The sequence below is a fragment of the Myotis nattereri genome (genome assembly GCF_964212035.1).
Source record: "Myotis nattereri genome assembly, chromosome: 16".
Classification (NCBI taxonomy): Eukaryota; Metazoa; Chordata; class Mammalia; order Chiroptera; family Vespertilionidae; genus Myotis; species Myotis nattereri.
Genome location: NC_138091.1, coordinates 38,708,744 through 38,736,245, shown reverse-complemented (window position 1 = coordinate 38,736,245; position 27,502 = coordinate 38,708,744). Strand labels below are relative to the sequence as shown.

Here is a 27,502-nt window from a genome sequence, read left to right as displayed (position 1 = left end):
GGAGATGTGCAGGAGGCAGCTGATCGATGTTACTCTCTCATCGATGTTTCTAACTCTCTATCTCTCTCCCTTCCTCTCTGTAAAAAATCAATAAAATATATTAAAAAAAAAGAATTTATCTACACTGTTCCGTTAGGTCGTGGTAGGAATTCGATTAGAGTAAAAATATAAATATATAATTTACATTCGGACACTTGCCACGCCCACCCTCCCAAGTCCGCAGCTCATTAAAGCACCGCGGACTCCCAACAGGTACGAGTTTCCCCGCCCCTGCTTCCAACAGGAGTACATCCGGGACTCGCTGGGGCGTGGCCTGGGAGGTGGATTCTCACGCGAACTCCAGGCCCCGCCCACTCCACGCAACACACGCGTAAGAGGTCGCAGGCTCCGAGGGCCTATTTCTCTTTTGGTGCCTTCCCGTCAATTCCGACTCCTAGTTCTCGCGAGAGGAAGCGCGAAGCCTGCCGGGAGGGATGCGCGGCGGTCCCTAGGTTTGCCCAAGATGGCAGCCCTGGAGGAGGAATTCACGTTGTCTGCGGTACCCTTGGGTGCCGGGCCTGACGGACTCTTAGGCGTGGAGCAGTGCGACAAAACAGACCAGTTCTTAATAACCGACAGCGGCAGGACCGTCATCCTCTATAAGGTGAGGCCGATAGGACCGTCATCCTCTCTGAGGGGAGGGCGATGGGACCGGAGCGCCCCGCTGCTGTCTCGCCCATTGCTGAGCGCGGAGCCCGAGCCTTGGGTCTCTCCCAGCTTCAGGGGAAAAAAATGGGTCGAGCGGGGTTAGCGGAAAGCCAGCTCGGCCCCTCCGGAATGCCGACGGAAGGCTAGAATTCGATTTGGTGATTTTCCTGGAGAGAGAGGCATGTTCTGAGTTGCACGCTGCAAAGCATCTAAGTGCACGTGGACCGGACTCGGAAAGGAAAGGAAGCCTGTGCGTTTGCTTGAGTCCCCGGAGGAAGATGGCCTTGCAACCCCCTTCCTGGGGTCTCGGTCACCCCTCTGCCCCCTGAAGTGTCGGAACGGAGATCAGTCGGGAGGGAGAGGGTGATGGACATGGTGGGAACTGGTTTATCCCCGTGTCCATACACTTAGCCCCTCGGGGGGAAAGTTTTGTGGATTTTTATTTTGGTGTTTTTTTGTTTTTTGTGGGTTTTTTTGCTTCCTTAGTATCTTGATGGGAACCTTGATTGCGAGAAATCTGTTGCCAACTAACTCCACGCTGTAAATCCTGGGGTTGAGTCTGGGGAGATCTACACGCCCCGCCCCCTTTTCATCCTAAAGCCTGAAGGCACACCTTTTAAGCAGCTTTATTTTTACTGATCGCGTGATTTTTTTTTAGTTTTCCGCGTGTTTGGGAAGCTAGGAATCTACTTTGAGGTTTTGGGAACAAGTTGCAAACAGTTTCCAAGCTATTTGCTTGTTTTGACTCTTCTGATGACACCGTTGGTTTTTACCTGAGCTGTCAAGTGGACTTGAAATTTTGCAATTCCTGCATAGGAACACATAATGGCTGTTAGCTACTCCTGCTTAATTTCCCATGCTTCTGTTCAAAGGCACAATGGGATAATTGTTTTTTTAATGTACTGTTGTTTATATTTTCATTTTAACTACTTTGTAAAAGTTTTTTATATTTTTAGTGGTGGGAAAATATACATGATAAAATTAACTGTCTTAAACCATCTTTTTAAAGCATACAGTTCAGGGTATTAAATTAAGTGCATTCACCTTGCTGGGCAGCCATCACCACCATCCATGTCTGGAAAACTCTTTTCATGGTGCAAATATGAAACTTCGTACCTATTGAGCAATGACTGCCCATTCTCCCAGCCCCAGCAGCCACCATTCACTCTCTCTGTATGAGGTGGAATCATACCGTATTTGTCTTTTTGTGACTATTTTTTTTGATGTAGGAAATCTTTTAAATACTATCATTTTAACTATAAACTTGATTGCTTTTATCGTCAGAAACTGGCTTTTTAAATATTGTATGTTAATTTTACTAGGTTTCAGATCAGAAACCTTTGGGGAGCTGGTCAGTGAAACAAGGTCAAGTTATAACGTGTCCAGCTGTGTGCAACTTTCAAACTGGAGAATATATTGTTGTACACGATAGCAAGGTGAGTTTTAAAACTTTTATATACATATAAAACACAACGTGTTCATTTATTAACTTCGTGTTTATTATATGTAAACGAGCATTGGAATACTTTTCTTATATGTTTTAATTTAAGGTTTTGAGATTATGGACTAATGAAGATGTAAACCTGGATAAAGTATTTAAAGCTACAGTAAGTCTTTGGATTTTCCAATGTATTTATTAGCTTATTGGCGAGATGAAATAATTTGCATTGTTGTAGCAGGTTGTTTATCTTAGTGCATCTGTGAATGTGAGCATAAAGCTTATAATAGTTTCTCATTCTAGTTATCTTACATGTCTCAGTTTATGAGTTGATGTTACAAAATATAAACTTCCTTATCCCATGAGGTTAAGGATTTAAATACCTCCTGAATGATACATTTGTAGTTATTTCCATGAGTTTAGATGTTTGTGGTGTGTCCCTTGTGAGAACAGCTTCACTGTGCCTTACTTAAAATAGGTAAAATAAACCCTGCAAATTTCGTGCATGTTATATTTTAAGAGTGGCACATAATGCATTGAAAAAGAACTGTGACTAACTGCCTTTTTTACTAATGACCTAAGTGTGTTACATAACTTCTTACTTATAAAATGAGTGTCTCAAATTAGGTTAATCTAGAAAGTTCCTTCTATCTCTAAATGTCTAACTCTAATTATAATTGCCACATTTTAGAAGTAGCTCATAATAGAGCTGATTCAGATATAAGTGGCAGTTGTTGCCTGAACCCTTGAAACGTCTAGCCTGCTGACTGTGCTGTTCCCTGGTTTCAGGCTTTCCATTTACCTTGCAGTGACACGGTCCTGAATTTTATGCAGTGGGATTAACTTCTTTTCTTGGGCTTGCAGACTATGATTGTAATTATGGCATCAGTCTTTAGCTCCAGAATCGCTTATTAGTGGCTCTCTTTGTACTGCTCCCTACCTCCAGTTTTGGCTGTAGCCTAACCTCCAGTATTCACAATGGAAGGATAAACTAAAAATGAATAAAAATGATTACTTAAGGAGGAGAGCAGAGAACAGGGTAGACAGATAGGAGCAAAAGTTAGACTTCTGTATGTAATTTATGTTGTAGATTTGACTTTGTACCATACATAATTGTAAAACAATTGAATCAAAATGAAATCAGTTCTTAAAAATAAGGCTTCTCTAAATGTCTTTATTCTATTAGATGGCAATTGATTTAGAATAAAAATTAAAATATTCTTATGTTCTCATAGTTGTCAGCTGAGGTATATAGAATACTTTCGATACCAGGGACAGAACCCTTGGTGTTATTCAAGGACGGTGCCGTTCGTGGTTTAGAGGCCTTGCTTGCAGAGCCCCAGCAGAAAATTGAAACTGTTATCGCTGATGAAGAAGTGATTAAGTAAGTTCTAATACTTGTAAGTGAATTTTTACCAAAATGAAAAGGCACTTTGCATGTTTTTTTTATAACTCTGATTGCTTTGTTAAAAAGCATTTTGGTTAGCCCTGGCTGGGAGGTTCAGTTGGTTGGAGTGTCGTCCTGTGCACCGAAAGGTCTTGGGCACATACCCGGGTTGTGGGTTCCATCCCCAGCTGGGGCGTGTACAGGAGGCAACCAATCGATGTTTCACATCAATGTTTTTCTCTCTCCCTTCCACACGCTTTCTAAAATCAATGAAAACATATCCTCAGGTGAGGATTTTTTTCAAAAAATTTTTGGTTTTGAACATAATAAAAGCCTAATTAAAAACCACTTATAAAACGTTGGCTGCAATAACATACCTCAAAACCCTCTAGGGTAGTGGTTCTCAACCTTCCTAATGCTGCGACCCTTTAATACGGTTCCTCATGTTGTGGTGACCCCCAATTTCATTGTTACAAATTGAACATAATTAAAGCACAGTGATTAATCACAAAAGCAATATGTGATTATATATGTGTTTTCCAATGGTCTTAGGCGACCCCTGTGAAAGGGTCGTTCAACCCCCCAAAGGGGTCACAACCCACAGGTTGAGAACCGCTGCTCTAGGGTGATAGATGACTGAGGAAACTAAGATCATATGAGTCTGTTCTGATGACAGAAAACTGGATAGTCAGTTATTTGAAGATGAAGTGGGTAATCTCACACCAAAATAATCTTTGTTTCTGTCATATTGCCTTGACTGCCATAGTTAGAGCCCTGCCCCTGAGGAAATGTGCAGCTTGTTAGTGAAACGATAGTGTTTTGAGCCCATCGGCTTTCCCAGATCCTGGAACAAAATCAAGAAAATGAATCATCCAAATGATAGCAGGACATTTCATGATTTCATCTCTTTCCAATCCCCATTATTTTATCACATTTCCTGTTCAGTTAACTTGCTCTCCAGGTCCACCTGAATCAAACTTTCTAAAAGTCAAAGCAAAGACCTGTACTTAGTGAACAGTGTGGACAATGACCAGTTAGTCTATCTTGGCCTTCCCTTGAAGTGTGAGCAACTGGGAAAAAATATAGGTAGAGGATTTGGGTTAATAGCCATTTTGCGAAAAACTGGCCATGCAGTCTTGTTACAAGCCCTTTTCACACTCCTGTGCCTAAGTTCCCACTGTCACTTTAAGAAGGCAGTTGAGATGCTAATGTTTTTCTCCGAATGCTAGTCCCGAAAAATGACTCTCAAAAAGGGAGGGGGTCCTTAGCTGGTTTGATGCTGTGGTTAGAGAGATGGCCTACAGACTGAAGGGTCCTGGATTTGATTCCAATCAAGGGCAAGTACCTCAGTTGCAGACTTGATCCCCAGCCCTGATTGGGGCATGTGTGGGAGGCAACCAATGTGTTTCTCTCATATTGATGATGTTCTCTCCTTCCCCCTCCCTTACACTCCTCTAAAAAAAAAATCAATGGAAGCCGCTGGCATGGCTCAGTGGTTGAGCATCAGCCTATGAACCAGGAGGTTACTGTTTGATTCCCAGTCAGACCGCATGCCCAGGTTGTGGGCTCCATCCCCATTAGGGGTGTGCAGGAGGCAGCCATTCGATGTTTCACTGTCAGGTGCATGTCTCTCTCTCTCTCTCTCTCTCTCTCTCTCTCTCTCTCTCTCTCTCTCTGAAACCAATCATAAAAATATATTTATAAATAAGTAAACGGAGCTCCAGTGACGCAGTTGGTTAGCGCGCAGTACTTATAAATAAGTAAAAGTTAAAAATCAGTAGGAAAATAACCTCAAGTGAGGATTAACCAGAAAAGGCGGGGGGGAGGGGGGGGGCAAGGAGAGTAGAGGCACCAATAAATTTGGGAAACACATCATGCTGTCACACCCTACCCTACCCCCTTGTAAACTTTATAACTCACATTATTATCTTTAAGACTGGGAAGTTCAGCAACTTGCGTTTAATCCACAGACACATTTGACAGAGAAATACCTACTAATTCCTTCTGGTATATACAGGGTGGGGCAAATGTAGGTTTACAGTTGTTCATATCGAAAATAATACAACAATAATATTAAGAGTAACTCTTGTGTTTCTTATACCCACAACTGTAAACCTACATTTGCCCCACCCTGTATTTTGGAACACTGAATTAAGTATTCTCTGATGTCTCTGTCTCTCTCTCTCTCTCTCTCTCTCTCTCTCTCCTTTTTCTCCTCTCTCTCTAAAAAACATATAAAATATAGTTTCTTAAATTTAGATTGATGGTATGTTTCAACTGGTGATTTGGCATTTTATACTTTTTATTTTTATTTTTTTAGGTGGACAAAGTTTTTCATGGTATTTAGGCATCCTGCCTTAATCTTTATTACTGAAAAAGTAAGTGAGATCTCTAATTCCTGGGCCAGTATATAACATTTTAAAATCACTTTATTACTTTTAAAACTAAAATAGGACTTTAGTATTTCTGTCAGAAGATTATGTATTTTGTATCTTTTAAATACTAAAGAGTCTACTGGCTATATTTCTATATTTAACTGAAATATTTTATAACATTTAAATTTAATTAGACAATAGGTTTTTAAGCACCCATTAAAGTAATTAGAATGGGGTAACATGGTTTTAACATTTAAATATAGTTGGTTGAAATGAGAGTATTTAAAAAATAAAATAACTTTTTTTTTTTTTTGCAGCATGGAAATTACTTCGCTTATGTACAAAAGTTTAACTCAAGTGTTGTGAGCAAATATACCCTCTTACTTGGACAAGAAGAAAAATCTGTTATACAGAGTTTTACTGCATCTTTGTGTCGGAAATTCATTTCTTTGATGTCATTAAGTAAGTATTTTTCTTTGAATTTACTGTGACTGTAAGTAGAGGAATATTACAGGATAGTACTTGTTTTTGCAGTTTTCTGCTGTAGCACTTCCCATTGCATGCTTCCTTACAAGCATCTATACCTTCACTTTTTGCACTTTGCCATGTCTGGTCAAGCTTAAGTCATTGGTTCTCTGCAGGTAAATGTTATGTCTTTAAATTTATCATAAGCAGTAAGTGATAGTATAACACTAACAAAAAAAGAAAAATCACCTTTAATCTTTATCATGATAAGGCCAGGTTCTTTGATATAATAATTACTGAACCATAAAATATCTAAGATTGTTACTTAATGGCCCTCCATTTCTTTTTTTCCCAGTCTTGAGACTTAGTGTGCCCTTCTTTGAATGGAGGCAGGTGGGTAAAAGGAGACTAACCAAGCACTCTAGGCCTAAGCCAACCAGTGTTTTCCATATTACTTTAATGCCTTGGAGTGTACCTGTTTGTAATGGTGTAAAGGATAGCCCCAGTCATGCCTAGGGGGGAAAAACTAATGCTATACTCTACCGCTACCCTTTTTGGCTTCTTTTGAAGTTGTTTTGAGAAGGTTAAGGGAGGAAAAAAACAAGAGCAATGTTTAGAGAACATATGTATTATCACAATTAAAAACCTTTGTGAAGTTTTTCAGTTTGCAAATGTTTTCAATAGCTATTAATAAAAATGTTTCATTTATCATTTCTAGGTCATTAGAATCTACTTAATGCCTTTGCTTGACAGGGACTGGTTTTCTTAAAGTTTAACCTATAGGGCATAGTTATTGTTAAATAGAAGTTTGCAAGTTATATTTTAGCTTATTGAACATTAAAGTAGGGATTCTGAACCACAGGGTCCTAAAAATCTTCCTATAACATATCTAGAACCACAGGGAATTGCCAAAATTTAGTTCACATACAAAAAAATAGCAATTTCATATGGTTTTCAGGGTGATGAGGTAACAAATGTGATGCATAAACCAGAATGCTAATTTATTCCTAATGAAAGATATATCCTTTCAGTGACTAGATTTTCTGTATCCCTGACAATCTCCTGTCATATTTTATTACAGGTATTTACAGTTTTGATTTCTTGGCTATTATGACATTTCTTACGAAGATTTTTATTAATGATACTCCTCCCTTAATTTTAAATTTGTAATATGTTCTTTAAGTGAAAGCAGAGTGATGTGATTGGTACATTTGTTTATTTTTCTGGTTGGATCCTGTATCAAAATTGATAAAATCTTATTAACAACCTAGTACATACATTTAACTATTATAAATTTGTTCTTTATTCAATATTGAACAACAAATACTTGTTTTCAACAGGCTCAGATGGGTGTATATATGAAACCTTGATACCAATACATCCAAGTGACCCAGAAAAAAATCAACATCAGAGGGTAGTTAGATCACTGTTGCTCAAGACTGTCGTGTCTGGAAATGCTCGAAATGCACTCAGTGTCCTGGATCAAGATCACGTAGCAGTCCTGGGACCACCGCTTCCAGCTTCTAAGGGTAACTAAAAGCAAATCAATTAGAAGTCCTTTGGATTTTTCCTTCACAGTGTACCTATAGGACTTTGACTTTCATCCTGCATTTGTTAATCTTTCAAAAACATTTCCTTGCATCACTACTTTGCTCATGACCCATGTCTTAAAGAAATAAAAACTGCAGGTGTCAATGCCAACCCATGGGCATTTGAAACATTGGTAAGCCTTACCTAGAATATTAAATTCATAGCTTGGCCACATTTACACAGAATAGAAATCCACTGGACTTGGACAGCTTGAAATTTGGGGATGACTATGCTTTTTCATTTCTGTCACTTCAGAGCAGGATTCTCATCATCACCTTACCCCCAAACATCCCTGCGCACACACAGACTTAGAGTCTATCATGAAAGACCCAGTTATTCCTGGCCAGTGCAAGATTGGGGGGTCTCCACCTATACTATAAAACTCAGAACCTATTGTTTATCACTCAGGTCTCCTCACAGTCTAGTCTAGACCCCATTCACCCTTCCCGGTCTCTTCTGCTAACTTCACAGCAAGAACCCTCTGCTTTGTTCAGGCCAGGCTCGCTGTTGACTACAAACTTGATATATCCATCCTCACCGGTGTACTTTGTTAAGTTCCTCCTACTTATAGGCATGGCTATCTACCAGGCATTTTACTTAAATTACCTCATTATTTGTATCGTGTTACCTTCCAACAAACTTTTGAGAAAAAGTACATATAGCATCCCTATTTCACAAGTCAGGAAACTTAGGTGTTAGGTAATTAAGTCGTGAACTAGGATTCAGCCCAAGCAGGTTGACTCTAATATGCCATGTACCTCACCCCTCTTAAGTCCGGGCTCTTAACCACTTTACTATGCTGTGCTGCTCTCTCTCAACCCCCCTCCTTCCTCTTTCTGGTTCATGCTCTACGCAGCAAAAAAACCAGTAACCACTGTTAGAGTTGTATCTTAACCTGAGATATCATAGAGACCTTTCCATACCAGCATGTTGTTGTTATTAAGACTTTAGCCCTAGCCAGCTTGGTTCAGTGGATAGAGCGTCAGCCTGCGAACTGAAGGGTCCCAGGTTCGATTCCAGTTAAGGGCACATGCCTGGGTTGCAAGCTCAATCCCCAGTAGGGGTGTGCAGGAGGCAGCTGATCAGTGATTCTCTCTCATCATTGATGTTTCTATCTATCTCTCCCTCTCCCTTCCTCTCTGAAATCAAAAAAGAAATATATTTTTTTAAAAAAGAAAAGAAAAGAAAGATTTTATGTTTTTGGGCAATTGAAGGTTTATAGCAAAATTGAGGGAGAGGAAAAAAAGAAAGAAAAAAAAATTGAGGGAGAAGTACACAGATAACTTATATATGCCCTGCCTCCACACATGTGCATTCTTCTTTTCATGAGGTGTAATTCCTTTAAATGTTGGTGGCAATCACTGTTGTCATTACTCAATAAAGCAAAACTTGTGTGTTTAACTATAACTCTTCCCTTGTCCCACCCACAAGGCATCATATATTTGTTTATTCTTGGGACTATTCTGAATTTCTCTTTTTTTCACAGAATGCCTCTCCATATGGAACACAAAATTTCAAACACTGCAGATTTCAAAAGAATTACCACAAGGTACCAGTGGTCAAGTAAGTTTTTGCACTTGGAAATTTTTTCAAGTTATTTTTGTGCCTAATGAAGGGACCTCTTTGTTCTAAGTATTTTTTTAACCCGAAAGATTATATTTAATTTGGTTGTTTTACTAGTTTTCCTTATGTAAGACTAAATTATAGCTAGTTTTAGATCAGGGAGAACACTTAACTAGTCATTAAATTATTTTGGATTTTAGCTGCTCTTTGATTTGGCCTTTTTTTTTTTTTTTTTTTAACTGATTTCAGAGAGGAAGAGAGAGCAAGAGAGAGATAGAAGTATCAATAATGAAGGAGAGTCATTGATCTGCTGCCTCCTGCATGTGCCACACTGGGATCAAGCCCACAACCCAGGCATGTGCCCTGACTGGGAACCAAACCATGATCTCCTGGTTCATAGGTCGAAGCCCAGTCACTGAGCCACGCCTGCGAGGCTGGTTTGGTCTTTTTACTTTTGTATTTTGAACTATACCCTTTTATAGTTCTTTTTTTAACATATCTCTGTTATATGTTACTTTTCCTAATAACTTGGTCTGTTAGGTTTATGTTAAACATTATTATGGAATTACATAAGAATACTTTAAGAGCCCAGCTGGCATGGCTCAGTGGTTGAGCATTAATCTATGAACCAGGAGGTCAGGGTTTGATTCCCAGTCAGGGCACATGCCCAATTTGTGAACTCAATCTCCAGTGTGGGGCATGCAGAAGGCAGCCGATCAATGATTCTCTCTCATCATTGATGTTTCTATCTCTCTCTCCCTCTCCCTTCCTCTCTGAAATCAAGAAAAATAAACTTTTTAAAAAATACTTAACGAATTAACAATTTAGCAAACTAGACTGTAAACTTCCAAAGGCTCAGGGGTCCTTGTCTGTTTTGTTCTCTGTTGTGTCTTCACTGTCTAGCAAAGGTGCTCAATGAATGTTAGTTGTTTAGTAAGTGATTATTTATATGTAAATCAAGATAATAGGATTTATTGATAGTTGTAATTCTAGAATGAGGAAACTATATTTCTCAGCATACAATTTAATTCTAGTTTATTTAAAAAATAATTTTATGCCGAGACCAGTTTGGCTCAGTGGATAGAGCGTCGGCCTGCGGACTGGGGGGTCCCGGGTTCGATTCCGGTCAGGGGCATGTACCTGGGTTGCGGGCATATCCCCAGTGGGGGATGTGCAGGAGGCAGCTGGTCGATGTTTCTCTCTCATCGATGTTTCTAACTCTCTATCTCTCTCCCTTCCTCTCTGTAAAAAATCAATAAAATATATTTAAAAAAAAAAAAAAATAATAATTTTAACAAAATTAACCACTCACAGTTTCACTACTTTAACAAACTTAGTTTTGATTTTCATGTTCCCTTGAGTTTTTGTTGATATACATATTTTTTACAATTTTATAATTCGAATCATTAGATTCTATTAAATTCTGTCCTTTTTACTTAGTACATCTTACAGTGTGCCCATGTTACAGTTGCCTTGGTAATATTTATCATGTTAATAGATGTGTAATAGTGACAATGTTAATTTTAAATACTTAACGTATAATATCAGTCAGATATTTATGAGTCAAGAGTATGTTTTAAATTTTATGCATCATTCAGACATCGGCAAAAGTAAAAACTATGTAAACCTAACCCAATTAATAAGTTGTACATGGGATTGTTCTGAAAAATTGCTTAACTTTATCATGTCCTTTTGTGTTCTATTAAGATTGCTCACACCATAAATTATTGTTATAAATTATATGACTTTGTTGAATCAGATCATAGAAGTGGGAAAAAATGATTACATTTTTATAACTTTTTTTGTAGCTTTGGTATTATGGAGAACATTTATTTATGCTACATGGAAAAATTCTAACTGTGATTCCATACAAGTGTGAAATGTCATCATTAGCAGGTGCTCTTGGAAAACTCAAGCATGGTCAAGATCCAGGTAGGAACTTACTAGTTTGTTTGATTAATATAAACAACCATCAATTTATAGAGTCTGTTCTTAATGTTGAAATTTGCCACTGATTATTGGCATTTCCTTGTCCCAGGTATCTACCTGGGGAACAGTCCACATTGCAGGTATTGCCACAGGCTTAAGAGCTACACTGTGGTTTTGAACATCAGTGTTCTTCTGACTTTTGGGGCAAGGGGAGAGTCCCCCAGACAAAATCATGAATATCTCTACTCTCCCTGGTTTACCATCAGTCTCATCTGTTGGCTTAATGTTGCTGGACACATAGCCTTTTACTATATTGTGACGTACTTACCTGGGTTTATCGGTAAAATTAAATGGACAAGCCTCTCTTGAATTGTGCTTAAGTGGTGGTTGTTTTTTCTTGGATTGGTTGAGTAAATACGGTAGGTCAAAGAATGCGGGAAATTGTGTATTTTTTATTTTCTTAGGCACTCAGACCATGCCTCATTTTGTAAATTGGGAAACCTCTCAGGGACTTGGATCCCAGAACTCAGAGCCATCAAAGAGAATTGTAAGTTTGGTCATCGAAATACAAATATTATTGCAAATATTATAAGATGGGAAAAGGCTGAATTATTTTAATGATTCATATCTATACAGCTCTTACAGCTTTGATTTTAATGATGGGGCAGTTTAAAATATATTTTTATTAATTTCAGAGAGGCAGGGAGAGGGAGGGGGAGAGAGAGAGAAACATCAATGATGTGAGAGAATCATTGATCGGCTGTCTCCTACACACCCCTACTGGGGACCTAGCCCACAACCAGGTCATGTGCCCTGACTGGGAATCAAACCGCGATCTCTTGGTTCATAGGTCAGCGCTCAACCACTGAGCCACACCATAGGGCATGATGGGGCAATTTAAATCTTGAACTCAATAACCCTACAGCCTTTATCCAAAAATGACACACGTTATCTAGTAGTTAATTTTTATGGGCATGTTTTTAGGTAAGATCCAGGTATGAAAATGGACCAATTCGCAATTAGTAAAATACCTTCCTGAGTATAAAGGTTTCATTTTATGTTTAAAACACAAAAAACTGGCCGAAGCCAGTTTGGCTCAGTGGATAGAGCGTCGGCCTGCAGACTGAGGGGTCCCGGGTTTGGTTCCGGTCAGGGGCATGTACCTGGGTTGCGAACACATCCCTGGTGGGAGATGTGCAGGAGGCGGCTGATTGATGTTTCTAGCTCTCTATCTCTCTCCCTTCCTCTCTGTAAAAAATCAATAAAATATATATTTAAAAAAACACACACAAAAAAAAAACTGCCCTGACCAGATAGCTCAATTAGTTAGAACATCGTCCCTATAAGCCAAAGTTGTGGGTTCAAACCCTGGACAACGTACATACAAAAGTAACCAGTGAAGGCATAAATGAGTAGAACAACAAATCAATCTCCATCTCTATCTGACCCCTTCCCCTCTTGTCCCCTCTCCCTACCTCTCTCTAAAATCAATATAAATACATTTTTTAAAAAATTTTTAATAAAAAAAATCTTAAAAGTATTAGACATTTTGCCCTAACCAGTTTGGCTCAATGTATAGAGCATTGGCCTGCAGACTGAAGGGTCCCAGGTTCGATTCCGGTCAAGGGCATGTATCTTGGTTGCGGGCATATCCCCAGTAGCGGGTGTGCAGGAGGCAGCTAATCGATGTTTCTCTCTCATCGATGTTTCTCTCTATCCCTCTCCCTTCCTCTCTGGAAAAAAAAAAAGTTAAAAGCTTAAATAAACCAACTTTTCACTATAACAAAATTAAATTATTAAAAAAAACCTTTGTGATTAGAACAAAAGTTTGCTAGTCTCTTTGGGATGTTTTATATTCTTCTAAATGTATATTGGAATTTTTAAATTATTTTGAGATCCTAATCAATTTACTTAATTATAGTTAAGGAGAAGAAAAATTGAACCAAGTGTACAGCCAGAAGTTCCAGCATCCCAACAACTTTTATCAACCATAAAGGTAAATGAAAAAATATTAGAAATAAGAAAAGTCAAGTGGTTAAAAGAAATCCTACTTACTTTTCATTCTATTTTATTTTTATGATCATTTTTATAGCTATAGCTAACCTAACACTTGTATAGTACCTTAAGATTTTCAGTGACCCAATATTTTGGCTTATTTGACTTGCTGCGCGTTTTGTGTGATGGTAGTGCTCTCATCAGTATCTCATTCAGCTTTGCATTGAATATTTGTAATTTATCCTCTTAAAGATTTTTATTTCTAAGCCCTTGAATTTTTTTTTTTTTTTTGCCATTTGTCTTTGTGCAGCAAATTGTCAAGTCCATTTTCACAGAAATGCATGGATGCCATTAGTGACTTAAGAAAATGTTGAGCTAGGGAACCTTTAAGTTTAGAGTGACATTTATTAATGTACCAGACTGAACTCTTTAAATCTGCCCTTTTAGAAAGATTCAGAAAAACACATTGAAATAGAACTACGTAAATTTTTGGCTATTAAGCGGACACCTGACTTTCATACTGTTATTGGGGACATAGTAATAGGACTTCTGGGAAGATGTAAAACAGAACCATCATTTTATCCTCGGAGCTCTCTGATGCAGCTTATCCAGATGCATGTGCTTTCTTACAGGTAAACGTTTGCACACCAAACTTGACGTGCATGATTTTTTTCACCTTGTTTCTTATAGTTCTAATTTCCATGCTCTGAAAAACCTTATAAATTATTTGCAGTTGAGATTTTTCTTAATATATAAAGATGATACATGTTTTCTTTTCTTAGCTTGTGCCCAGGCTTAATGGAAGTTGCATTAGAAAAGACAGATGTACAGATGTTGCAGCTCTGTCTTCAGCAGTTCCCTGACATTCCTGAAGCAGTCACCTGTGCTTGCTTAAAAATGTTCTTGAGGTAAGTTAGAAGCCAATGGTCCCCTTCTTTCACTGCATTTTTAATCTATTGTGTTGTTTGATTTCTAAAACTGGATGCTTGGAAAATGAAAAATTTTCCAGTAAGTTCAAAGAGCGATAAGACTTAATTTTTTTCAATTAACATGATAGCATTGGTGATGACAGTCTTCAAGAAACAGATGTTAATATGGAGTCAGTTTCTGACTACAGTGATGCTGTACAAGAAGAGAAGATGGAAGAGCAAACGGGAATTCTTCAAAATGGCTTCAATCCTGAAGAAGATAATTGTGATAACTGTGATAAAGAGTTAAGTGAAAAGCCTCAGAGCACAATAGAGGAGACCACTTCGTGCCCTGTAATACCAAAAAGAGCAGCTCTCCTGTATCCTTTGAAATAGTTTTCTTTGTATTGTCTTTTTTGGGGGGTATAGTCAAATGCCAAGCAATAACTAAGGAATGATTAGATAATTTAAAGTGATTTTTAAAAATTGATTTTAAGAGGGTGGGGAGAGAGAAACAAACACCTCGACTTGTTGTTCCACTTCTTTATGTATTCATTGGTTGATTCTTGTATGTGCCCTGACCAGGGACCAAACTGGCAACCTTGATCTATTGGGCCAACACTAACGAACTGACCAAAAACCCAGGGTGGATTTTGTTGTTATTGTTTGTTTGTTTGTTTTTCAGGGTTTTTTTAAGTTTCTGCTTGAAAATGGATTACATTCATTGCTATACTGAAACAACTTACTTAAATGTGTGTTTTTTTTTAAATATATATTTTATTGATTTTTTACAGAGAGGAAGGGAGAGAGATAGAGAGTTAGAAACATCGATGAGAGAGAAACATCGATCAGCTGCCTCCTGCACATCTCCCACTGGGGATGTGCCCGCAACCCAGGTACATGCCCTTGACCGGAATCAAACCCGGGACCCTTCAGTCCACAGGCCAACGCTCTATACACTGAGCCAAACCGGTTTCGGCTTAAATGTGTTTTCTTATGTCAGAAGCTATACTCTTCAATTCTAAAGTTGGTATTTTTTTTTTAATATATTTTATTGATTTTTTACAGAGAGAAAGGGAGAGAGATAGAGAGTCAGAAACATCGATGAGAGAGACACATCGATCAGCTGCCTCCTGCACATCTCCCACTGGGGATATGCCCGCAACCCAGGCACATGCCCTTGACCGGAATCGAACCTGGGACCCCCCAGTCCGCAGGCCGACGCTCTATCCACTGAGCCAAACCGGTTTCGGCAAAAGTTGGTATTCTGAGTAAATACCACTCTCTAGTGATTAGGAGGATGTTCAGTGGTAGAACTCTTCTAGAAAAGTAAAACTTTCATATAAATTTTTAAAAATTATTGGGAAAGGGAATTATTCATACTTTTAGTAGAACAGCCTTTATATATTGGTATAAGATTTTCCTTTATTCCTAAATAGAAATGCAGTTCTTCATTCAGCATATAGTGAAACATTTCTTCTGCCTCATTTGAAAGACATCCCAGCACAACATATCACTGTGAGTGTTCTTATAAATCCTATAGAATTTTACTTCTGGTTTAAATTTGCACCTTCACTCCAACCAGCTTTTAGGGCATTCAAAAGGATATCAGCTTCCTTCATGTGAATAAGAGGTTCCACAGCCCTCATTGTGAAAATTGTGCCTAGGAGATCAGAGAGACTTTTGGTTGGCAGACGTTGGCATGGTCCTGTTGCCAACCCTGAAGGCCAGGTTAATCCATCTGAGTCAGCGGTTCTCAACCTATGGGTCGCGACCCTTTGGGGGTCAAACGATCCTTTCACAGGGGTCGCCTAAGACCATCAGAAAACACATATATAATTACATATTGTTTTGTGATTAATCACTATGCTTTAATTATGTTCAATTTGTAACAATGAAAATACATCCTGCATATCAGATATTTACATTACGATTCATAACAATAGCAAAATTACAGTTATGAAGTAGCAACGAAAATAATTTTATGGTTGGGGGTCACCACAGCATGAGGAACTGTGTTAAAGGGTCGTGGCATTAGGAAGGTTGAGAACCACTGATCTAAGTTACACACTATTTAAAAAATTGCCCAAAGAAGGATTCTCTCTTCTCTACTTATTATTTGTAAATAAACTCCCTACCCACCCCTCCCAAACCAAATGATCTCCTCATTGATGGCAGGGACTGTAATTTTATTTATTTTTGTGTCATTAGATAGTAAAATTCAGTAGCCTCTTAAAATTCCTTCCAGTCTCCGTTAGCTTTCCATATAGAGAACATATTTCTATCCAAGTGATAAATTGTCCTTTTCCCCCCCCACCCAGCTATTTCTCCAGTATTTGTATTTTCTTTACTTGAAGTGTAGTGAAAATGCAACTATGACTCTTCCTGGAATACACCCTCCAACCCTAAATCAGGTGAGATCATTTTTGAATTTTTATTAGGTGTTGGGGAAAGTCTGTTTATTTTGTTTATATATAGTGTCAGAACCTGGAATTCAGTAACTGATTTCTCCTTGTCTCTTAGTCCATATGAACTTTTTTCCTCAACCTGTATACAAACCACTGGAGTGGGAGGTCGGGAGCATCTTTCAATTTGGTAGATTGAGTTTTAAAGTTATAATTCTAGCCCTAGCCAATTTGGCTCAGTGGATAGATAGAGCGTCATCCTGCGGACTGAAGGGTCCCAGGTTCGATTCCAGTCAAGGGCATGTACCTTGGTTGCGGGCATGTCCCCAGTAGGGGTGTGCAAGAGGCAGCTGATCGATGTTTCTCTCTCATTGATGTTTCTAACTCTCTATCCCTCTCCCTTCCTCTCTGTACAAAATCAATAAAATATTTTTTTTAAAAAAAGTTATAATTCTACATGAAATAACATAAATTTACCTTAAATTCATGATTCTTTTTTGTGACCCTTTTCAAGAATTTCCTTAGCCTCATTGGGAGAGGGTGACAAGTATCCTTGTAATAACCTCTTAAGAATGATACCTTAGCTTGGTAGCACGGTTGTTTAGAGTTTCATTCTCGTTGGCCAAGGTTCCAGGTTCATTCCCCCATCAGGGCACACACGAGAATCAACCAATGAATGCATCAATAAGTAAATAAAAAAATCATTGTTTTTTTTCTCTCTAATTCATTCCCTCTCTCTCTCTCTCTCTCTCTCTCTCTCTCTCTCTCTCTCTCTCTCTCAAATAAATAAAAACATCCTTGAGTGAGAATTTTAAAAAAATCATTGTGGTTTAAGATTGTGTTATTCTAATTAAGTATTTCAAACACTTAATTTTATTTTGATTTTAAAATATAAGTTAAAAATTTTTAAGTAGTGGGTTTTTATAGTTGAAAGATCTAACAATACCATAGTATGCACACTATTCTGCAATTTGGTTTTTTCACTCAATACTATGTTTTAGACATTTTCTGGACCAGTATACATACGTCTGTTGATTCCCTCATCCTTTTTAATGACTATATTTCAGTTTATGGAAAATCTTAATTTGTCAGTCCCCTAAATAGCAGCAGTTGAGTTGTTTACAGTTTTTTGCTATTGTGAACAAACCTTTGTTGGGAATCTTTATCAAGATATTCTTGTATATTTATGAGAGAATGCCTGTTGGGTAAATGTCCATAAGCAAAATTAATGAATAAAAGATGCACACATTTTTTGTTTTTAAAATGGTCGATTACCTTTCTGAAGGTTTGTGACAATCAGTACTACTATCTCAAAAGTCTGAGACCTTACTCTTTGCCAATCAAATAGATAACAAATGATGCTTTACTTTAATTTGCATTTCTTTGATAATAAGAGTGTTGGACCATCTTTTGTTGATTTTTCACAGAGAGGAAGGGAGAGAGATAGAGTTAGAAACATTGATGAGAGAGAAACATCGATCAGCTGCCTCTTGCACATCCCCCACTGGGGATGTGCCCGCAACCCAGGTACATGCCCTTGACCGGAATCGAACCCAGGACCTCTCAGTCCGCAGGCTGACGCTCTATCCACTGAGCCAAACCGGTTTCGGCAACCATTATGCTTTTAAAATAGCAAGTATAAAAGCAGAAAAGTGCCCTGGCCAGTTTTCTCAGTGGTTAGAGTCCCAGCCCAGACACTGAAAGGTCATGAGTTTGATTCTCAGTCAAGGGCGTGAACTTGGATTGCAGGTTTGATTCCCTCCAGCCCTGGTTGGGTACTGCAGGAGGCAGCCAATCAATATGTCTCTTTCACATGTATGTTTCTTTCTCTCCCTCTCTCACTTCCACTCTCTGAAAATCAATGGGAAAAATATTCTCAGGTGAAATTAAAAAAAAAAAAAAAGGCATAAAAGAGCCTTTTTATATTGTTTAGAAATTCTTTTATCTCTAAACTAAAATTATCAGGTATTTGTAAGGAAGAGTTATAACTGTTTGATATAATCATGGATATTAGGAAATTAACCTAAAATTAAATTTAAAATCTTAATTTTTATTTTCCTGTTTACTTTCAGATTATGGATTGGATATGCCTACTTCTAGATGCTAATTTTACTGTTGTGGTAATGATACCGGAAGCCAAAAGTCTACTGTTAAGTCTTTACAAGTTTGTGAAATCTCAGGTGTGTGATAATTTGATCTATACTGAATTCATTTTGTACCCAAGTATCACCTGAATTAAAATTTATTCTTAAACTTTTTTCTTGAAATAGTTATAAGTAATAATTGAGGGCTTGTTCATATGTAGAGTGATAGTAAAAGTTATTTTGAAACTTTTTTCTCTAGATATGCATTTGTTCCGAGCTCAACAAGATTGAAGTAAGTTTTCGTGAGCTACAGAAATTGAATCAAGAAAAGAATAATAGAGAATTATATTCAATTGAAGTGCTGGAACTCTTCTGATATTACCAGTTCTCTTTCATAGACATTTTATGAAACTCTTTTAAAAGTGAATTCTTCCTACTCATCCAGGCAAGAGATGTGTTTTGTTTGTGACTGTCTTTCAATGACAAGAGAAATGTGTGAGAGCACCTAGACCATCACTTATTGATGCTCCTGGGGTGGACTGGAGGGCTCATGCGAACCTATCCTGGTTTATGGACATTGGAGGGGAAAGTTCTGAAACTTTTAAAAAAATATGTAACTGAGCTAATTTTAAGTAAACTTATTTGTGATACTTATAAAAGTCTAATTTCTTACCATATGTTTTAAATAGTTCTTTTATTTAAAAAATCACCATTGAAACACTGATTCTAGGAAGAATGTAATGTTGTCAGTGTCAGAGCTGTCCCGGCTCCTCTGTGCTCATAGCCGACAGCAGCAGTCAGTTCCACACGCAGGGTGGGGAACCATGCTTGCAGAGGCAGGGGCTTTTCTTCTGCCATTTTTTACTGTTTTTGTTTTTGTTAATCCTCACCCAAGGATATTTTTTCCATTGATTTTTAACAGAGAGAAACATCAATATGAGAGAGACACATCGATTTGTTGCCTCCCACGAGTGGCACGAGTGGCCCTGGGGATTGAACCTGCAACCGAGGTACATGCAAATGATCAGAATCAAATTCAGGACCTTTCAGTTTGAGGGCCAGTGCTCCAACCACTGAGAAAACAGGCTAGGGCAATTTTTTCCTATTCTTTATGTACTTCCACTCACCTTTTCTTCCTACCCAGGCATTGAACAATACCTCTTTCTACACATTATCTCTCAGATTACCTCCATGATTAGTTGATAATTTAGGTTATAAAAGCATTACTAGATAGTAAAAAACAAATAGTTTAAAAGGTTGATTGACATAGAATTTCTCATTTTAACTCTTTCGATTTAGGCCAAATGAATGGTTTTATGTGGAAGAAATAGAGACTTTTGTTTCTTAAAAATAAACTCAAGTTTATTTTTGTTAAAAATGAAATCACTTTCAGGTGATGAATTTAGTTTCCCAAAAGTAACTTGAAACTTTTCTAAGCCATGAAAGTCTCTGTTGAGTAAATACTTTTGAAACATTTACTTGAAGGGTTACAATATATATTTTTAAATTTTCCTATAAATTGTAGTACATCCTATATAATAAAGAGCTAATATGCTAATTAGACCAAACAGCAGAACAACCATCTGAATGACCATCCGGATGACCTTCCAGACAAAGCCAAGGCTGCAAGGGCTGGCCGAGGCTGCGAGGGCCAATCGGGCCTCTAGTAAGTATGTGGCTGGTCATATTTATAATTTGGTGTTCGATTTTAGGAATGTTTTTGTTTAATTATTGTTTAATTTTATGTAAAAAAAACAACTGCTTCAAAGTAGTCCTACAGGAACACTTTGAGATAATAAATGGATACCACCTATGTAATGCTTAAAAGATTAGATGATAGATTCTAAGTATGCCATGAGTATATAGATTTGTAGAAAGCATTATTACTTTAATACCTAGCAAATTGTCTTATCAAAACAGGATACCTTGGGTAGTGGCCCAGGGCATGGAATCAAGATTTGAGATAGTTTAAGTCTGGAAAAGATAAAAGTAAATTAGTCTAATTTTAAGGTTGAAAGGATTATTTGAATAAGAGAGGGGGAAATAATGTAGTAGTGTCTATGCAGAACAATGTAGTGTTCATGGATAACTTGTTACAAAACCAAAAAAAAAAGAGAATACAACCCCAGAATATATATCTTCCTCACCCCAAGACATGTTTGGGGTGGGGGTGGGGACATCCATGTGAGAGAGAAATATTGATCCATTGCCCACAGTACATGCCCTGACTGGGAATCTAACCAGCAGCCTTTCGGTGCACAGGATGATGCTCAACCTTCCACATCTGTAGGCCCCCAACCACGGTTTAAAAACAGTATGGGTGCCCTAGCCGGTTTGACTCAGTGGATAGAGCATTGGACCGCAGACTGAAGGATCCTGGGTTCAATTCCAGTCAAGGGCTTCAAATCTCTGCTCTTGTTATTTTTTGTCGTTGTGTCTTGTTTTTTGTTAATCCTCACCCAAGGATGTTATTCCATTGATTTTTAGAGAGAGTAGAGGGGAGAGGGAGAGACAGAGAGAAACATCGATGTGAGGGAGATGCATCAATTGGTTGCCTCCCGAATGCACTGGAATCGAACCCAGAACCCTTCAGTCTGCGGGCCACCGCTCAAGCCACTGAAAGAAACAGGCCAGGGCTGCTCTTGTTTAAAAAAAAAACAACCTTGTTATCATGTGACAGAAGGCCACAGGGAATTCTGTAGATCTGTGCTTTGTCTCTTGTCAAAGAGATATTTTTAATGGGAGAGACTTTGTAACATAAAGGCAACCTGTCTCATTATAGCTAGGTTGAAATGAAATTTGCATATGATGCTGGAAGTGTTTTAGCTGGTCAAGTTCAGTCCTCACTTTCTACATAGAAAAACAGTGATTAACTCAAGATTGCTTGCTACTTTGTGGCAATGTTTGGGCTCCAAGCCAAGTTTTTAAGAAAAAATAAGTAATATTTTAAATGTTGTGCAAATGTACTAAAACTCTGAGGAAAATATTAATTAGCACCATAGGTGTGTGGCTAAAGGGCTTAGACCAGGGGTGGGCAAACTTTTTGACTCCAGGGCCACAATGGGTTCTTAAACTGGACCAGAGGGCCGGAACAAAAGCATGGATGGTGTGTTTGTGTGAACTAATATAAATTCAAAGTAAACATCATTACATAAAAGGGTATGGTCTTTTTTTTTTTTTAGTTTTATTCATTTCAAACAGGCCCGCGGGCCATAGTTTGCCCACGGCTGGCTTAGACCTTGGTGTCAGGGCAAATGGGATTATGGTCCAGTTAATTGGCAAGGGATCCACTTCTGTTCAGAACTGTTAGCAGATGAAATATGAAGATGACACAGAGGACATGCCCATGAAATAATTACTGAATGATTGAAGAAGACAGCTTGGGTGAGAAATAACTACAAGATGGAAGAAAAATTCCCACAAACAAGAAGCTAAGTAGGGAACCAAAGGATTGGCTAGAAGCAGAAGTTAGGAGGGAAAAAGAGAAGGAACTTTACCTAAAACAAGAGATCCTCCACCTGACCCTCCAGCCCCCTTGTTCCTCCTCTAAGGGGGTCTAAACTGCATTTGCAGCGATATGCTAGGGGAGGGAAGGCCATCCTGGGGGTACGGCTCCACCTTACAATTGTCCGTTAGGAGGTACCCAGGGCTTTCTGTACCTGGGCTCCTCTTCTGCTCCTGTCTGCCTTCTGTGTCATACCCGGAAGTTAGATGGTGTACATGGATTTTTTTTCAATAAATATTATACTGGTTTTAATCCATGGCTGGGGGCCTGTGGATGTGAGGTGGTATCTCCTTGTGGTTTTGATTTGGAAGCGTGGCTTTTTTAGTTTTAACTCCTGGTGGCATCTCCACCAATACCGTTCTGGCCTAAGTCATAATTCTCTCCGTCAGCTCACCACCAAAGCCTCAGTCTTCTGGCTCCCATCCTTGCCTCCTACAGTCCACTCTCAACATTGCAGGTGTAGTGATCTTATTTAAAAAGCAAGAGGAATGTTGTCAGTCTTCTCTTCAAACCTGTCAGTCTTCTCTTCAGACCTACGGGCCACTCCCTGACCTCCTCTCCTCTCGTGCTCAGTCTGGCTCCTGCCATTGTGTACATTCTTCCTTCTTCCCAGGTGCCTTCTTCCTGCATCTTCTTAGGGGTTTGTGCTCAAATGTCACCTCAGGAAGCCTTCCCTGAGCTCCCTCCAGGAAATTACAACACATACACACACCCTACACCACGATGGCGCTTTTCCCTCATACATCCCCCCCTCCCAGGAACTATTCACTAAATGGCATACCCTATATTTTACTTATCAATCTGTTTTTGTCTGTCCATTTAGGCTCCATGAGGGCAGAATTCCTGTCTTGTTCTCTCTTGAACCCAAGCACTAGGTCGGGCAGGCTCATGGCAGGCATTCATCTGATGAATTAGTGAGGGGAGCAGCCAGGGCCAGGAGATGAAGAAACAAAGCCCTCTGCCCTGAAATTGCCGGCAGCGAACCATCAGGGAACTCCAGTGCCAATGATTTATTAGCGCTCTTGCCCGTGGGTGCCCCTTCCTGGCTAACGGGTCGGTTTAGCAAAGGGAGAACCGGGTCGGTTTAGCAAAGCGAGAACCGTTCATGATGTGAGGGTTCAAGTACATTTCCTTCCTCCTGAGCCTCTCATCTCATTGGCCTGAGTTCCTGCACCTATGTTTTACAGTGACTGACATAAACAGGCATTAGGCCACAATGGACAATTGTGGGACGTGTACATCTTCCCTCTCGACTGCTGCCACCCAAAATGGGGACCAGGCCCAGTTGGTATTTGAACAGTAGTGGACCAGCTTGGTCAGGCATTTGCTTTGGTGACAAGACTTCTCCCAGAGACCATTTGTTAGCAATTAGGATAACCGCCCACATAGGAAGGAGTATGGATTGCCCCTGGGAGGGGTTAAATCACTTGAAAGCATAACAATGTAGGAACACTTTATGAATATTTATAAGTTTGGTTTCTTCTATGTGAATGATCTCCTTGAACAAAGCATTTATTTTTAACTGGAGCCAAGGCCCAGACCAACTTGGTTGGTTTTTTATTAAGAGGAAGTTAACACCCACAATGAGAGTTACAGGTTGTTGGGGCCCAGGACTAACCGACTGGAGTGGCAATAGAAATGCAAAGAGGTCTGTTAAGTGAGGTTGGTGACTGTGAATACGGACCTTGAGGATGCTGCTGAGTACTCACTCAAATGCAGAATATTCTGATTGTAGCTAGTAGCTGGGAGGTATTAGATTTACCACCTCCTACTCTTGGTCACCCTTGGGGGTGCAAATCGATTTATTATAATGCATGTAGTTTAATACATATGCCCTTGGATTTAGACTCAATCTTCTGGTTGACGATCCTCAGGTTTTTATCTCCAGCGCTGACTTCCCACTAATTCCGATTCGAATTTCCACTACCTAATTAACATCTCCAACCTTAACATACCCAAAATAGAATTCTTTTTTTTTTTTTAAATATATTTTTATTGATTTTTTACAGAGAGGAAGGGAGAGGGATAGAGAGTCAGAAACATCGATCAGCTGCCTCCTGCACATTTCCCACTGGGGAAGTGCCCACAACCCAGGCACATGCCCCTGACCAGAATCGAACCTGGGACCTTTCAGTCCGCAGGCCGACGCTCTATCCACTGAGCCAAACCGGTTTCGGCCCAAAATAGAATTCTTGATCTTCCCCCGCACCTGTTTCCCCCTGCCCTGGACTTCCTGGGGACCTGACGCCACACTTCCCTCACCACCCATCCATCAGCAAGTCCTGTCAACAGTACCTAAAAAATAATTCAAACATGCCCCCTCATTCCATTACCACTGCAAGCCATCTTTCCACAACTCCGTCATCTCCCAGCCTCCCCATCGAGACAGCCCCTAACTCTGCCCCCTTACACTCTGGCTTTTCTCCTGTACATTCTCTCCATAGCAGTAAATGGAGATGCTAAAATGTAAATCAGATTGCTTCACACGTGCCCTTTTATAAAGCTTGTGGTGGTGTACTGGTAAATGCTACAGCATGGTGAACCTAGAAAACATTACACTAAGCAAAAGAAGACAGTCACGAAAGGCCATGTAGTGTATGATTTCATTTATATGAAATGTGTAGAATAGGCAAATCCATAGAGACAGCAAATTAATGTTTGCCTAGAATGGGGCGAGTGGAGGGAGGAATTGGAGTACACGTTACAATGGTGAGTTTTATGTTATGTGAATTTTACCAGGTTTTTTTGTTGCTTTTACGTGTCAATGGCTTCTCATTGCAGTCTTCAGCATCAGACTCTTCACTATAGTCCCTGAAGCCCTTATCCTCCAAGTTTCACCCTACAGGCCTGCTCTAAGGAACCTTGCCAGGCCCACCTCCACTCCTTTGTTCAGGCTGTTCCCTTGGCCCTTCCAAGGTGGCCTGAGATAGGCCAGAAGGGGACTGGAGGCCCCTTCTCTCTCCTCTGCGTCCAAGTTTCCAGGCCAGAGACCCCGGCACTGGAGCTGAGGGCTGGGATTTCGGGGCAGGAAAAGGCACAGATAAGGGTCCTTCCAGCTTCTCCCTACGTGCTCCTCATACCACACACGTGCTTACATTCAGATGCTCAGTGCAATGGAATTTCCAGCTTGGAAGGGAGAAAGGAATGTACATTGAGGCCCATAATAGTCAGGAAAATAACCCAGCCTGGCCCCATTCCCAGGCCAGGCGTCCCTGGTGTTGTCAAGACCTGTGACCGACTGCCCAGCCCAGCTGCTCTGCTGCTGTCCCAGAACCACCCTCTCTCAGGCAGGGTGAACGCTGGCAAGACTCAAAGGGCAGAGGGTGAGAGGGCCCTTCCCGGCCTGCAGGCCCCTCTCCCTCGTCCCTCCCCCGTCCCCGCCGTAGGCTAATCCTCAGAGCTCTTTAGGGGCAGAACCTCTGCTCACCCCACCCCGCAGTGGATAATGGGAAATTACATTCAATTAAATGTGATGGAGATAAGAGCCATCCCTCAAATCCTTTACACTGTAGGTAAAGGAGGATTGTCTGTTCCTTGCTCTATGCAGCCATAGCAACCAGATGTCTTTAAACTTTCATGTTTCTCGAAGCCTTGAGCCCCTTCGTGACCATCTCCATGCACTTTCATGCTCCTGTCTGTGAAGAAACCCCTGCCCCATGCCTAGGTGTACCCTGCAGTAACTGTGTACCCTGCGCGTTCACATAAAATGAGCTCCGTGACTTTATTTTTCCTTTTAGAAACCAGCAGTGAAAGGAATAACTGTAGACTGCTTCAAAACTAGTTTATAAAATGGAAATACTATTTCAAACAAATATCTGTGCCCCTTAATATTACAAATGCAATGCCATCTTTTTATTGATTACTGCCTTGTGAGTGAATCGGTGTTTGACTACAAAACGGTGGGAAGTATGGATGATTGCCCTCTCCCAGCTGATTGCTCTAAGACCAACCTGTGATCTCAGATCATTTAAATTTAGTTTTTAAATATAATTTAGCTTCCCTACGACAAAATAAATTGCAAGGATGTAATAGTAAGTGGGAAGGGTAACCTATAAATTTAAAGAGACTTTAAAAACCTATTTAATCAGTTATATGAAACCTCATTCGATCCCTGTTAAACAAACATAAGAAAAATGTATGGCAAATATGAAACAAAGAGAAGGTTGATTTCTGATTAGATATTTGATGATAAAAAGAATTATTCTTTTTTTAAATATGTTTTTATTGGCTTTAGAGAGGAAGGGAGAGGGAGAGAAAGAAGCATCAATCAGGTGCCTCCCTTATGCACCCCAATCAGGGACTCTAAACCCACAACTGGAAGGTGAACATGGTGAATAGTGCCCGAGGATAGGCCAACTAGCCATCTCAGAGGACAGTTTAATTGAATTTAAGGGGAGGGGTGGGAGATGGGACTTCCCAAGGAAGGGCTGCACAGCACTCTGCCAAGGGGACACGGGTCGATGAAGGCAGCACCCAGGAGCTGGAGTTCCATCCTTGTAGACAGTGACGGGAGGAAAGTTGTTGTCAGTGGTCTGGGGGTGAAGGTGGGATTGGAATGTGGGATTGGGATGTGGATGGAATGCAGGTGCACGATCAGGTGCCTTCAAGATAGTTTCCATGCTTTGTATGGTCTGACTCCTGGTGTCTAGGGAGTTTCTCCTGGTCTTTTGTTCTCCTGTGGCAGGAAGCTTACCAATAGCCCTTTAAGGGTTGTATTGCCCTATGGGCCTAACAGCAACCTGGGCATGTGCCCTGACTGGGAATCAAAACAGCGACCTTTCCGTGTATGGGATGATGCTCCAACCAACTGAGCCACACCGGCCAGGGCAAAAGGAATGATTCTTAATTTGTTTTGATGTTTTTTTATGTTTTCAAAAAGGAAGTGCCTGTCTTTTAGAGATACATATTAAAACATTTATATAAGAAATAATATGATTTCTAGTATTTACTTCAAAATAATATGGGAGGGGAAAGGCTGGGGTTTAGATGAACATGCTTGGCCATGCGCTCGCCCTTGTGGAAGCACAGACTTCAGGAGAGGCCGGTGTGGGCCTCCTCTTCCTCTCTGACAGCCTGTGTCCAGGCAGAAGCTGCTGTGACACAGTGGACACAGCGTCGGAACAAGAGCCTGGAGCTGTCATCTTTCTGCAGAGCAGAGCTCGTGGGGGCCT

General features: G+C 39.8%; 1 protein-coding gene across 2 annotated transcripts; it reads left to right on the top strand.

Moving 5' to 3' along the window:
• Nucleotides 1-448: 448 nt before the first annotated feature.
• Nucleotides 449-19,502, top strand: NOL11 (nucleolar protein 11). 2 transcript variants are annotated; one of them, XM_081109174.1, is made up of 18 exons: nt 449-643; nt 2,010-2,123; nt 2,238-2,294; nt 3,361-3,509; nt 5,833-5,890; nt 6,205-6,349; nt 7,693-7,881; nt 9,429-9,505; nt 11,314-11,437; nt 11,899-11,981; nt 13,356-13,430; nt 13,877-14,061; nt 14,212-14,337; nt 14,487-14,717; nt 15,777-15,855; nt 16,695-16,751; nt 18,815-18,922; nt 19,086-19,502. In XM_081109174.1, the coding sequence occupies exons 1-18, from the start codon at nt 503-505 to the stop codon at nt 19,200-19,202; spliced, it is 2,115 nt and encodes a 704-aa protein (XP_080965300.1). In that variant the 5' UTR covers nt 449-502; the 3' UTR covers nt 19,203-19,502. The 2 variants fall into 2 exon arrangements, with proteins under 2 accessions (XP_080965300.1, XP_080965299.1); XM_081109173.1 differs by having other exon boundaries at nt 16,659-16,751.
• Nucleotides 19,503-27,502: the final 8,000 nt, after the last annotated feature.